Raw genomic sequence first — 15,411 nt, forward strand, 5'->3', positions numbered from 1 at the left:
AGCGATGGGTCCTGAACTGCGGGGAGCAGATGGCTGCCCCTCTTTCCTCGAAAAGAGAGACAAACAAGAGCGGAGCTTTTTCATTAGAAAACGCTCGCAGTGAACGCAGATTGCCCCCTCGAGGATATCGCGTGTGTGCATGCTCTTTGCTCAAACAAAAGACGCAGAGATCATGTGTGTCATCAGGTGTCAAATAACGATGACACAGATGCACACATCCTCTAATGGCCTTGCTAGTGCTCACCATAATGAAGGAATAAAGATCGCTCTTACCACAGAAATGCACGCTTCAATCAAAATGGTCAGTGAAGATGAAGAAGTGGATGAAGCATTCTCCCTGCACCTATTTATACTATAGTCTCACCGGTAGTGACGTCATGGGCTGTCGCTGGCCAACATGTTGTTGATGTTTTTGAATGTATGCTTCAGACACAGGTCATGACGAGGCGTTCCCCATAGCGACCCCTAGAGGACACAATTCGAAGTTCCCTTGAAAGGGAGCTCTACTTTCACACACTTACTGGTTAAGCAATGTGGTTTATTTTTATAAATCTGAAAAAAAAAGAACACAAACTCTATACCTAATTTTTGGAAAATATAAGGCCATTATTTCCAAGGCTACTGGTAGAACAAGCTCAGGGTTACAGGACTGGTTTTGAATTGACAAAAACAAACCAATATACATAAACCAGTTTTACCGTTTCCCAACAAACGTGAAAACCAATCAACAAATGTGTATAAAAAAAATAACATATGGAGTTTAGATGCCCTATACACAGTTGCTTGATGTCTTGAAACTGAGATTAATCAGTAAATACATACATGCTGTACATACATAAAGCACTCAAAGCAAGTTTAATATATTGTTTTTTTTTTGCAGGGCAATGCTGGATCTGATGGTCCTCCTGGCCAAGACGGTTCTGCAGGAATAAAGGTAGGTACAAAGAGTATGTGTATAACCATCTACTTTCTTATAAGGCCTTCATTGACGTGGCTTCACTAAGCTGTTCTGGTTGTTGTGTGGTCTGAGTTACGTTTGCTGACTCACTGCATCAGTGTCTGTGTTCTGTTTAGGGTGACAGAGGTGACAGTGGTCCAGCTGGCGCTCCTGGTGCTCCAGGTGGCACTGGTGCTCCTGGTCCAGTCGGACCCACTGGCAAACAGGGAGACAGAGGAGAGGCCGTAAGTACAGATTCCTAGAGATCTGAGATTTTTTACCACAAATGTTCTCAGTTTGAAATTAATGAAAGCTATTTAAATAAATAAATTCAGTATCGATACTCATGTATTTTTCTCAACAGTGTGGAATATGTATGAGCGACTTTAATGCACTACTAATGCTATAAAAACATCAATCAAAATTGTTGAGACATTCTAAGCTTTCTTAGTTGAATTTCCCTTAAAATGTGATGTTGCATCTGGAAAGTGGTATCGCTGGATGGGATTATGTCTCAGAGCTGCCATTAATACATAGTAAAATAGTGGAAAGCACAGGCCTTTCCAAAAATACACTACTGGAAATGACAAGACAAAAAAAAGGGATTTATGATTTACAATAGATGATTTTAAGCCAAAAGATGACACTTTTACACAGAACGCACTTGAAACACTCATTACTTTCAACCGTAGGGACCCCAAGGACCTGCTGGACCTTCGGGGCCTGCTGGAGCTCGGGGAATGCCTGTGAGTACTTCTCTTGCCACACATGAGTAACATTCTGGTCCTTCTCTTGATTTATTTACTTGATTCTGATTCAGTAGTCAATGTGCCAATTTATGCACAAAAATCGAAGACTTTATAGATTTAATGTACAGTTGCAATGCTCATGTCCATTAATTACAGGGCCCACAAGGCCCGCGCGGAGATAAAGGAGAGGCTGGCGATTCAGGTGAGAGAGGACAGAAAGGACACAGAGGTTTCACCGGTCTTCAAGGTCTGCCTGGGCCTCCTGTAAGTTGCTGTTTCTTTGTGACATATTCGGCTAAAGCATTACATATGCAGATACTGAGGTAAGATGTAATGTGATAACACTCCACACATAGGGGCAACCTGGTGACCAAGGTGCTTCTGGACCTGCTGGACCCGGTGGAGCAAGAGTATGTAGCCAGGAACATTACTACATCTGTATTTACACTGGTGTCAAACCCTGCAGAGTTTAGCTCCAACCTTAATCAAACACAAGAAGCCTCATTTATAAAATTTGATCTTAGAGTGTGCGTATGCTAAAACCCACAGCAACATTCATATTTTAAAAGATCTTTGACATGGAAAAGCACCATATCAGGGTTTAAGCAGATGTACACACTTTTCCTTGTGGCTGTGTAGGATGGTTATGCAACATTTTAAAAACGAGGCCCAAAAATGACTTAAAAGCTATAGGCAAGTATGTTGGAGCAGGTTGGAACTAAACTCTGAAGGCCAGCAGTCCTACAGGAGGAGGATTGAACACCCTTGTATTATGCAAACAGATGATGCTGTGCTGAGACTTAGACTTCTGACTCTTTCCAGGGCTCCCCAGGCCCTGTTGGTCCAGCTGGAAAAGATGGAGCCAATGGTTTGCTTGGACCCATCGGACCCCCTGGACCTCGTGGCCGTTCTGGAGAGACTGGGCCATCCGTGAGTAGCAAAGCGAAGACTAGCTCTATACAGCGGTATCCCCAACACTTCACATTTTGTATGTCCCCCTAGTTAAACACACCTGAATCAACTCATCAACCAGTTAGTAGAGACTCCAAGATCTGAAATGGGCATGCCAGATAAAGGAGATGTTCAAAATGTGTACTGTTGGGGGTACGCTAGGGCCAGGGTTGGGAAATGCTGGTCTTAAAAATTCTGATCAAAAAAAGTTTGCTGAAACCCAAGGCCATTTGTTGAACAGTAAATCGGTTCATACACTGCTTCTCCTCAGGGCCCCCCAGGAAATCCTGGTCCCCCAGGTCCTCCTGGCCCACCAGGGCCTGGCATCGACATGTCTGCTTTCGCTGGTCTGTCTCATCCTGAGAAGGATCCGGACCCCCTGCGGTACATGAGGGCAGACCAGGCCGCCGAAGGTGACCGCCAGCATGATGCAGAGGTTGATGCCACTCTGAAATCCCTGAACAACCAGATGGAGAACATCCGAAGTCCTGATGGTACTAAAAAAAGCCCGGCCCGGACCTGTAGAGACCTGAAACACTGCCACCCAGCTTGGAAGAGCGGTGAGTTTGGCAGGCAGGCATGAGCAGGTCTTATGTGGGAGGGTTGGCTTCTGCCTTGACAAAGTATAGGGAATATGTGCAGTAAATTAAATTCTGTCTCTCTGTAGGTGAATACTGGATTGATCCTAACCAGGGCTGCACCGTTGATGCTATGAAGGTGTTCTGCAACATGGAGTCCGGCGAGACCTGTGTTTATCCAAAACCGTCTAATATCCCATGCAAGAACTGGTGGACTTCCAAGGGTGCCGAACGCAAACATGTTTGGTTTGGAGAAGTCATGAATGGTGGATTCCCTGTGAGTCTTTTCTTTCTGGTCCTGTTGACCCTTGAGTTGGATTCAGGACTATTCAGAACTATTCTTCAGGATTTAGATCACCTCTGTCTTATGCTCTTTCTTCTGTTTTCCCTCCACAGTTTGGCTATGGAGACGACAATCTGGCACCTAATACAGCAAGCATTCAGATGACTTTCCTGAGACTGCTGTCCACAGAGGCCTCGCAGAACCTCACCTATCACTGCAAGAACAGCGTTGCCTATATGGATGAGGCCACTGGCAACCTGAAGAAAGCTCTGCTGCTGCAGGGATCCAATGATTTTGAAATCCGAGCTGAGGGCAACAGCCGCTTCACATATAGTGTTCTTGAGGATGGCTGCAAGGTGAAGAAATACTTTCGACCAGGCTCAGGAATAAAGAATTTAATAATAATAATAAGTGAATGAAACCATTATAGTTCTAGAACTGTTTCAGTGCAGCAAAATGATACAAAGGCCCTGTTTACACCTGGTATTAAGATATGTTTTGGTCGATCAGATCACAAGTAGACGAGGGAGACATATTCCTGTTCACACCTGCTGTTTTAATCTGTCTCTTCTGTCCATCCACTTTCAACCAACTTTGTCAAGTCAAGTCAAGTCAAGTCACCTTTATTTATCTAGCGCTTTAAACAAAACAGATTGTGTCAAAGCAAATGAACAACATTAATTAGGAAAACTTTGTATTTCTTTTGAGTAGAGGGTCTGTGGGCCTGTGAATGTGGGCTTTTATGATCTTTCTATCTAATATGATGAAATAAACTAATGCAATTTACATATTTTCAAAGCTATTTTTAAAATGTTTTCTGCATGGATAAAAAAATTCTGCTAGAATTACTACAGTCCGCTACAGTCACAACTGCACTGAGAATATTTTTTTTCTGAAAATGTAAGTAGCTATAAAATATAGTACAAAATTTTATATACAATTATAAAATTAAAAAAATTATAATGGCATTCATTATAAAGAACATAAGCCTATAAACATCTAGCAATGCTTATAAATGATATGTTGTGTGCATTCTGATTTTGTCAGTTAACAGATAGGAAATGAACATCGTAATGTTTATAGAATTAGCTCAGTGGCTGTTCAAACACATTTTTGTTTGTGATTTCAACTTCCTCTGGAAGGGGTCAGAAGTGGACAAGCTCAAAACGTGTTTAAACCCATTCACACCTGTTGTCCACTTGTGATCGGATCAACAAAAACTCATCTTAATACCAGGTGTAAACAGGGCCAAAGAGAGCGAGTAGACAACAATGCCTTTGTTTTGTTGTTTTTTTGTCCTCATGGGTTGTATTCAACAACAAACATGCCGTGCTACCAGTATAGTGTGATTCACAAACTCAGGAAATATTGTTACACTGCTTTCTATAAACATGCTGCTCATTTTGCTGCTCATGTTTATATATATATATATATATATATAATACTTTATATAAGTTCAGTAGAGTGCAAAAACATGTTCTGTATGAACAGGCTCCTTACAGCTGGGCTTTTTTGTCCCTACAGAAACACACAGGACAATGGAGCAAGACGGTCATTGAGTACAAATCCCAGAAGACTTCACGTCTACCCATTGTTGACATTGCGCCTATGGATATTGGAGGAGCAAATCAGGAGTTTGGAGTGGACGTGGGTGCCGTCTGTTTCTTGTAAAGAAAGAGGAACAGATGAAACCGGGATCCAGAACAAATGAGAGAGATAACACCCACTCGAGAGTGAGGAAAAAAAGAGAGAAACTTAAGAACTAGACATTTTTAAGTGGGACATCTTTATGACTAGAAAAAAAAAAATGTGCTTCCGAAAGTATTTTTTAGGATATGCACTGATAGGCACTAGCTGTACTCATCTGTGACTGACATGCCATTCCTTGACAGGCAGACACTCTGGGAACATCTCACAATCCAACGGAATGGTACATAAGGGAGTATGCCAGAGAAAAAGACAGTGGTAGAAGTGTGTCTTGGTTTTATTTATTTATTGTTAAGGTGCTGTTTCCCCCTGTACATTTGAATCAAGAGCTGTACATCAGTGTGTCCCATACTGAGTATTTTATCATTTTCATCTATAATTATTGGACTCACGCATTTTACAACAGCCTGAACTTTGACAATAACATGCAAGTGTTCGTCTTTCTTATCACCACAATGTATGTAAATTACTGTGCATTAAAACATAATCAGTGGTGCTAATCTTATAAAACACCCTGCATTTCCCCCCCCAATGACCAGACAGATAATAGACAGCTAACTGTTTATTTGTGTATATGTTCGTGAATTAAAGTTAGGTTTTTTCAGACCTTTTATGTCACACTATTTAATGTACTTTTATTTATTTATTTTTTTTATTTATATTTTTATCAGAACAAGGTACATTGAAAGTATTCAGTGACAGAGGCACTCTCAAAGGCATTCATTTTTACTTTTTCTACCCACAACATAAAGAACAAGGAAAAAAAAAAAAAAAAAAACCTATAGGGGAAGGGGGGGGGGTCAATGTATTCAATGTAGGGGGGTTGTTGGCTCAAAGTTGGAGGAGTACATTCTTCTCTATATAGATTATTAAAGGATCCCATGTCTTGTAAAAAGTTCTGGTTGATCCTCTGAGAAAATATTTGATTTTTTCAGTTTTTAGAAAAAACATTACATCACTAAGCCATAGTGACAATTTAGGTGGCATTGGTGATTTCCACTCTAAAAGAATTCTTCTTCTAGCTATTAATGTTGCAAACGCCAAGGCATTTTCTTTATCTTTAGTTATGTGAATGTCGTCATCTGTGACTCCAAACAAAGCCATTATTGGGTTAGGTTGAATTCTTAAATTAAATGCGGAGTTTAAAATTTCAAATATTGAAGACCAAAATTGTCTCAGTTTAGTACATGACCAGAACATATGGGTTAGATCTGCCTTAAATGCATTGCAACGATCACATGTTTCATCTATATTTGAGTATATTTTAGCCAGTTTGGTTTTACTATAATGAATACGATAGAGAACTTTCATCTGAATCAGATTGAGTCGTGCACAAGATGAAGTCTTATTTATTCTGTTAACAGCTTTGTCCCAAGTGTCTTCAGATATGCGAATTCCCAACTCTCCCGTCCATTCCTGTTTAATTTTCTCTAGCGATCTATTTTGGAATGTCATAATTAAGTTATATATTTTAGAAATGAGGCCCTTGAGGTGTGTAGGAGTCTTAAGAATCAAGTCCAACCCTGATTCAGAGGGCATATGAGGAAACACAGAGCATTGGGCTTGAATAAAGTGTCGAACTTGAAGATAACGAAAAAAATCTGACTTTTGAAGATGAAATTTTTGAATCAGGTCATTGTAATTGGCAAAAATATTGTCGATGAAAAAGTCACTACATTTAACTATGCCCAGGTCCTGCCATTGCTTAAAAGTAGCATCTAACTTTGCAGCTGGGAAAAGGTGATTATTACATATGGGAGTTTCCAAGGAAAAGTCTGTTAATTGAAATGCTTGTCTAAACTGATTATATACTTTGAGAGTCGAAGTTACAACTGGATTTGAGGAAAAACTGTGATGGTGAGAATGGTGACTTCATTGTTATCAGCACCAACAATGAGGTTGATTTGCAAGAATTAGCCTCCGCTTCACACCATTCTATATGTGGGGACTGAAACCAATAATTTTTTGTAAATTTGCTGCCCAATAATAATTTTGCAAATTTGGGAGGGCCAACCCTCCGTCCTTTTTCGGTTTTTCAAGAAACTCCCTGCATATTCTTGGCCTTTTGCCCCCCCATATAAAGGAGGACAGCAACCTATTGATTGACTGAAAAAAGGACTTTGGCAAGAAAATTGGAAGACTCTGAAACAAATACAATAATCTGGGTAACACATTCATTTTAACACAATTGATTTTACCAGTTAAAGACAAGTATGTAACACTATTTAATGTACTTTTAAAAGAGATCTTCCATATATGTGGTCTGTAGCCCAGTTTTGAGTTTTCTTTTTTTAAGCTACCTCATGCTGTAAAAAAAAAAAAAAAAAAAAAAAGAAGAAGAAGAAGAAAAAAAAACATCACAGAAAAAGTAAAGCCTTATTAATTTGTAAAGTCAGCATTAAGCCAGACTGTGCTACGGTCAGAGTTCAAAAGAGAAATGTAGTTCTTTTTCCTGCTCCATGCTACTCTTTATAAAATAACTTTTTTTTCAGCGGCACTAAGCACATTTGATAAAATTACCTTCAATCAGTCTCACAACCTGTCCTTTGAAAATCTATGTATGTGATAGTGGAAAAGCAAAGAGCTGTCTTATTATTGTTTTATTTTGTTATGTTTGTAATGAATGCAAAGGGTTTTTTTTTTTTCTTTTTTTTTCAGATGCACTCTTAATCATAGGGTAAGAGCGCATCAACCCATCTTGGTTGCGTTTATTGCTTTTTACATTTGTTGATTTTTTTGCTAAAATAAAAGGATAGTACATCTGTTGAGTTATACAGTATTGGGTTACAGAGGTGGGTTGATTTATTTTGTCTTTGTTTTCTTGGAAAATAAGAAAAAAATAACAGGATAACAGCTTAAGTCAAATAGTTCATTATGACAGTCATAACATTTCAGATAATACATCTGTGTATAAATAATACATTGTGCAGTAGTGCACACAGTATGGTCTGTCTGTCTGGTTAGTGTCTTTATGTTTAGTAAAGTTCAACATTTGTGCTCTGTTTTTTCTATTACTTTTTACTGTAGCAACAACACAGAATAATTTCTTGTAAATAAATAATTTTGGTATATTTTTAGTGGTTCTTCCTGTGATTATGATTTTATAGCATGCCCTTGTGAGTCAATGAAGATATTAGAGTGACAAGTAATGTCACATAGATAACACACTGTATAATTCTACCTTAAGTACGAACTATGATGTACAGTAGAAGCAGAACAAGAAGACAGAACGATCATTGTTCAAATGTTCCAGAAAGACTGAAGCAAATAGTCTGAGATCCAGTGCACTATTCTCCTCATCCCTGGCATAAAGTTCCAAGGACCTCAACGCTCTCTGGTTGACCAAGACTATGTGGACTGACTATAGTCTTTCCCATTCATCAAAAGGATCCAACAAAAGTGTGTTTTCACGTAGCATCATCTGGTGTGACACCAAAATCACTGATCCTCTACTGGGACACTGCTTCTCCGAGCTGGATAATCCCTCCCACCTCTTCTGAGCGTTCACCTCAGTCATCTTCAATGTAGTTCACAAGCAAACACAGATAGAGCTCAGAGATAAAGGACTGACAACTCTCCGGTTGCTGGCCTCATCGACATTTATCCGATTACTTTGAACTTTGAGTATGGACACCTTTGTAGCCAAGCGGTCTATTAAAAAGACATCAAACCACTGGTGTATAAAACCTTACTGTAGCTCTCCTTGTTTGGCAACTTCTGCCATCAATTAAAGTGAACACAGATAATGAATTTGCCTCAGTGCAGACAACAGGCAACAGCCTGTCACTACTCACAGGACACTGAGAGACTGCTGCTTTGACTATAGTTCTCTTCAGACTCCACCAGACTCAAGGATCTAAACATCACCCAGTTTAGGTGTGGTTGAGCATCACCTGACCGGGTGCCAGGGCTGCGTCCCCCGTCTTTATACTGCAGGAGGGCTGTTTCATCTCTCTTGACGTGAACCTGGGAACAGTAGCATATTTTTATCACAAATTTTTAAAGAGCAGTGCACCAAAAGACGAAGCTGAATGTTTTTATTACTAAAAACAAAGAACAAAAGGCCATCATGGGTGTTACAATGTCCGGTCACAGAACATTTTCAGCATACACCTTGATATAAAATATACCACTTTTCCAAATGGTATACAGGTGTTGGTCATATAATTAGAATATCATCAAAAAGTTGATTTATTTCACTAATTCCATTCAAAAAGTGAAACTTGTATATTATATTTATTCATTACAGACAGACTGATATATTTCAAATGTTTATTTCTTTTAATTTTGATGTTTATAACTGACAACTAAGGAAAATACCAAATTCAGTATCTCAGAAAATTAGAATATTGTGAAAAGGTTCAATATTGAAGACACCTGGTGTAACACTCTAATCAGCTAATTAACTCAAAACACCTGCAAAGGCCTTTAAATGGTCTCTCAGTCTAGTTCTGTAGGCTACACAATCATGGGGAAGACTGCTGACTTGACAGTTGTCCAAAAGACGACCATTGACACCTTGCACAAGGAGGTTAAGACACAAAAGGTCATTGCAAAAGAGGCTGGCTGTTCACAGAGCTCTGTGTCCAAGCACATTAATAGAGAGGCGAAGGGAAGGAAAAGATGTGGTAGAAAAAAATGTATAAGCAACAGGAATAACCGCACCCTGGAGAGGATTGTGAAACAAAACCCATTCAAAAATGTGGGGGATATTCACAAAGACTGGACTACAGCTGGAGTCAGTACTTCAAGAATCACTACACACAGACGTATGCAAGACATGGGTTTCAGCTGTCGCATTCCTTGTGTCAAGTCACTCTTGAACAACAGACAGCGTCAGAAGCATCTCGCTTCAAAAAGGACTGGACTGCTGCTGATTGGTCCAAAGTTATGTTCTCTGATGAAAGTAAATTTTGCATTTCCTTTGGATATCAGGGTCCCAGAGTCTGGAGGAAGAGAGGAGAGGCACACAGTCCACGTTGCTTGAGGTCCAGTGTAAAGTTTCCACAGTCAGTGATGGTTTGGGGTGCCATGTCATCTGCTGGTGTTTGTCCACTGTGTTTTCTGAGGTTCAAGGTCAACACAGCCGTATACCAGGAAGTTTTAGAGCACTTCATGCTTTTGCTGCTGACCAACTTTATGGAGATGCAGATTTCATTTTCCAACAGGACTTGGCACCTTCACACAGTGCCAAAGCTACCAGTACCTGGTTTAAGGACCATGGTATCCCTGATCTTAATTGGCCAGCAAACTCGCCTGACCTTAACCCCAGAGAAAATCTATGGTGTATTGTGAAGAGGAAGATGTGATATGCCAGACCCAAGAATGCAGAAGAGCTGAAGGCCACTATCAGAGCAACCTGGGCTCTCATAACACCTGAGCAGTGCCGCAGACTGATCGACACCATGCCACGCCACATCGCTGCAGTAATTCAGGCAAAAGGAGCCCCAACTAAGTATTGAGTGCTGTACATGCTCATACTTTTCAATTTTATACTTTTTAGTTGGCCAAGATTTCTAAAAATCCTTTCTTTGTATTGGTCTTAAGTTATACTCTAATTTTCTGAGATACTGAATTTGTAATTTTCCTTAGTTGTCAGTTATAATCATCAAAATTAAAAGAAATAAACATTTGAAATATATCATTCTGTGTGTAATGAATGAATATAATATACAAGTTTCATTTTTTGAATGTAATTAATAAAATAAATAAACTTTTTGATGATATTCTAATTATATGGCCAGCACCTGTGTATACATGCTTTTTCTAGAACTTGTTACATTTTTTCCTAAAATAACCGTGAGTCTCTCCATAAGGTACATTGTCTGGTTCTATTTCATGGCAGCAGACTTTGGCGATGAGCAGCATGATTTCCTGAGACTGGAGTAAAATGTAAATATGCTGCTTGTTGAATCTGTTAACATGCTCTTGAGTACTAACTAAAAAGCCCACTCCAGACACCTGTGTGGGTTTAGAAAAGAGCATGTTATAGCTGTTGTTTGAGCCGGTGTGACACAGTAGACTCACAGACAGCAAATAATGTCGTCAAATGAGAGTGTAGTACTCAAAATTACCTTACCAGAGAAGTGAGAAAAAAATAATAATATGTAGATGCACTGGACACACAGATACATGATACTTGTGGACTTACTGATACAGACGAGAGAAATCCTGACACCTTGTGGAATATCTTTGAAAGACAGTTAAAAGTGGCATTTCAGAATCCATTAGAGTCCAGAGGAAATATGGAATTACATTTGCTTCTATAAAAATGAACGAAACTTTATAAAACTGAACGTAACTTTTTCAGAAACTATCAAAAATATGCCATTACAAAAGAAGAAAAACACAATGAAAATGAAAAAACAAAAAAATGAACTCAGTCGCACAAATTTAATAGGCTCTTCAAATATGCTTCATTCTTTGTTAATGTTTTTCAAAGATTCGTTTTCACTAATCGTGGATTCTGAATGCATTGCCACAGATTTCGCTTACGTTTCGCAGCTTTTCGTTTGGTGTTTTGACACAAACCTCTGGTGGGGGCGGGCTTAACAGTGATCTACTCTGATTGGATAGTGAGCTTTCAATGGACAGGTGCTCTCTGACCGGGAAGTACAGACGCCACCCAGTGGCGCGCATATTGGAAAGCTCTCGCGGCTTCTGTCTCTCTTCCAAATGTGAAATCTTGAAATTGTGTATAACTAAATGGTTTCAGATCTCCACCTTGTAAACACCACTTTAATAATGTCACTAGCATATAAAAGAGCAGCAGTCAGAAATTGGCAAAAATGGCTTAATTTCAAAATACCTGCAGTACTACGACTCTGCCACAAGGCAAAGTGAGGATGCCTGCTTAGACCCCGAGCTCTTTTCACATTAAAAAAGTGTTCTTATAAATCTGAACATTGGTGTGGATTTTGGAATGAAGCCCCTGGTCACTATAGGCAGAACTTTAGCAATGAAATGCCAATTCTCTAATGTAGAGCTTAAGGAAGAGTTACCCCTGCATTGATGCTTTGAGAAGTTATTTGTACAGTAGAGAACTGTTTTATAAAGTGCATTAAGAAAAGTGGGGATTAAAGTCCAAAACCTGACTTGAAATAATCAATCGGGGCTAAGGCGGTTCCATAAACGACAATTCCTCCAAGAGAGGACACAGACAAATGCTGTAAAATAACATCACAGACAGCAATCCAGTCGGTCCATGCACAAACCCAATGAGACATACTAAACAGCTGAACAAACCTTCTGACCAAAGAGTTCACACATCCGTGTTCTAGCTTTCATCACAGATAACATCCAGATAATACCGTCTGAAAACATCTAGTGCACGTTATCTTCAGCTGTCCATCAAAACAAGCAGCAGATGCACAATCCCTGGCCATTCACTGCTGTATGCAGTCACTCGACTGCCCACTACTGCAGTCAAGCACAGGACTGGGTCAACTACATTTGCTTTCAAAACAACTCATTTTGCTGTAAGTTTTACAACTAAATGCATCTGACAGGCCACTGCATTGATGTGCTTGATTGGTCACAATGCTTGGTCACCCACATGAAGCTTGAGATGGGGCACAGGTCTTTGTTTTGGGCTGGGGGGTCATTTGCATGGTTTGATGGACTCTGTTCGGGCAGTGCTAGACCAGCAGATACTTGAGGAAACTTCATTTACTTCTTTGCCATTCATTCTTATCACATACGTCTAAACTTCACTTAAAGGATGGAACCAGGAACTGGCAACAGTACATGAACAGAATCCCTTGTAAACTTCATTCGATACTCTTCTTGTCAATCTAAACTCCTCTCACATTCAACTGCTTTTATTTCCAGCTAGTTTCTTAACGTGTAAATATGTGTATGAACACAAAAAGTTTCAACAACTGAGACAAACTGAACAAGTTTCACAGGTATTTGACAAACAGAAATGGAATAATGAGTCCCTGAACAGAAGGGAGGTTAATATCAAAAGTCACAGCTGCTGTAAGCACTCCAGACAGAGCATCTCATCAGTCATTCAGCCACCTGAACAGATCCATCAGCACTCTGCTAACACGGGGTCCACAGCCTATGCTAACCCTCTGTTCAGTTCAGTCAAATCTACTTGCGTAGCCTTCACCACTGAACGATCATCTGGATGCATTTGATGGTTCAATAGTTTGATGGTGGTGGAAAGTTGCAACATGACTTCTTGTAGTTTCGAGGTCCTGCCGGGGACTGGATGTCTCCTGCCTTCAGTCTTCTCCACAATAACAGCAACCAGAAGAGAGCAAGTGCTAGGGTCATGGATGTATTTGAGGTCATTGATGCCTTTCAAGTTCTGCAGAGGTCACACCCCCTGCGTTTGGCTTGACAAATGTGAATGGTGTGTTTCAGGCAGGAAGAAGTTTTTTTTGGAAGCGGACTCAATTGCCTGATAAGAGTGGTAAGGTCACATGAGCTAATAATTCAATCATAAATCATGCATGAACAGTATACAACACAAAAACAGTAATAATACACACAATGTCCTAGGGACATGTTCGTTTATGGAGAGGTTTGTCTATGGATTTAATGGAGAGAAGTCCTTTTTGTGGCATTATGTGGCTATTTCAAAGGGAATGAAGTGCACAAATCCATCATAAAAAGTGCTCCACATGGCTCCAGGGGTTAATAAAGACCTTCTGAAGTGATTCGATGCATTTGTGTAAGAAAAATATCCATATTTAAACATAAACTGTAATCTCTAGCTTCTGCTATCTGTCGTACAGAACTAAATCAGAGTCCTTTTTAGCTTCTTTGATGCACAGCCTTTTTTGAGCCTCACATTCTGTTTTTAGGACCATGGCGCTCTACTGAATCAGTGCTGGGAAAGCCCTAGGTGAAGATCCCACTGAATCCTCAGGTTTTTCCACAACACAACATTGTTCTCAGTGTTTCTTTTCAAACAAGACTTCTTTTATGACTTGTTCAGTGCCCTCTTCTGGCACAGTATTTTGTCCACCATTAATAAAAGATATTTCTTTCTACAGCCCTCAAAAACATCAGTGGAAGGAGAAAGAGAAAACGATATCAAAGCAACTCAGGTAGAGAAAAGGACCCGGCTCAGTGGAAGCAAGTAATCAAACAAAATTCAAGATCTGCCAAACACAACATCAGTGGCAACATTTATAAAATGTGTGCACACCAACATTCATTTTTATAAAAACAGCCTTTGATATGGAAAAGTGCTCAGTGCCACGTCAGGATCTAAGGGATCAATGGGCTGATAGCTAGTCCAATTAACGGTGTACAAACAGACCACAGTTTACACAACAATCTATCAAAACCTTATTGGCTGATTGAGGATTTGAGAAGCATGTGTGGCACAGGTCCATAAAGAGAAAACAAAGGTGATTTACAGTACCTGTACAACACGAGCAACAATCCCCAGCAGAACCCTGTCTGTGAACTTCCTCCAAGCCACAACTAACAACCAGATGCAGGACAGCTCCTTTAAGTTTAATTCACTCACTTCCCTGTGTGTGTGTGTGCTCCCTATCAAACATCGTATAGATTTTAAAATCTTGCTTATTACTTATAAAGCCCTGAATGGTTTAGCACCTCAGTATTTGAACAAGCTCTTGTTACATTATAGTCCTCCACGTCCGCTGCGTTCTCAAAACTCTGGCAATTTGATAATACCTAGAATATCAAAGTCAACTGCGGGCGGCAGATCCTTCTCCTATTAAGCGCCTAAACTCTGGAATAACCTACCTAACATTGTTCGGGAGGCAGACACACTCTTGCAGTTTAAATCTAGATTAAAGACCCATCTCTTTAACCTGGCTTACACATAACATACTAATACACTTCTAATATCCAAATCCGTTAAAGGATTTTTAGGCTGCATTAATTAGGTAAACCGGAACAGGGAACACTTCCCATAACACCCGATGTACTTGCTACATCGTTAGAAGAATGGCATCTATGCTCATATTAGTCTGTTTCTCTCTTATTCCGAGGTCACCGTAGCCACCAGATCCAGTCTGTACCCAAGTCAGAGGGTCACTGCATTCACCCGGATCCAGTACGTATCCAGACCAGATGGTGGATTAGCACCTAGAAAAGACCTTTACAGCCCTGAAAGACAGCGGAGACCAGGACTAGAGACCCAGAGACAGATCCCCTGTAAAGACCTTGTCTCAGACGACCACCGGGACAAGACCACAGGAACCAGATGATTCTTCT

General features: G+C 40.0%; 1 protein-coding gene across 1 annotated transcript; it reads left to right on the top strand.

Annotated features, from left to right (window-relative positions):
* Positions 1 to 199: 199 nt before the first annotated feature.
* Positions 200 to 7,007, top strand: LOC109112275 (collagen alpha-1(II) chain-like). The gene is made up of 10 exons (XM_042765773.1): positions 200 to 301; positions 881 to 934; positions 1,075 to 1,182; positions 1,843 to 1,950; positions 2,043 to 2,096; positions 2,509 to 2,616; positions 2,909 to 3,197; positions 3,305 to 3,492; positions 3,612 to 3,854; positions 5,023 to 7,007. Exons 1-10 carry the CDS (start codon positions 200 to 202, stop codon positions 5,167 to 5,169), a joined length of 1,401 nt encoding a protein of 466 aa, XP_042621707.1. The 3' UTR covers positions 5,170 to 7,007.
* Positions 7,008 to 15,411: the final 8,404 nt, after the last annotated feature.

Source organism: Cyprinus carpio, chromosome A11, assembly GCF_018340385.1.
Source record: "Cyprinus carpio isolate SPL01 chromosome A11, ASM1834038v1, whole genome shotgun sequence".
Taxonomy (NCBI): Eukaryota; Metazoa; Chordata; class Actinopteri; order Cypriniformes; family Cyprinidae; genus Cyprinus; species Cyprinus carpio.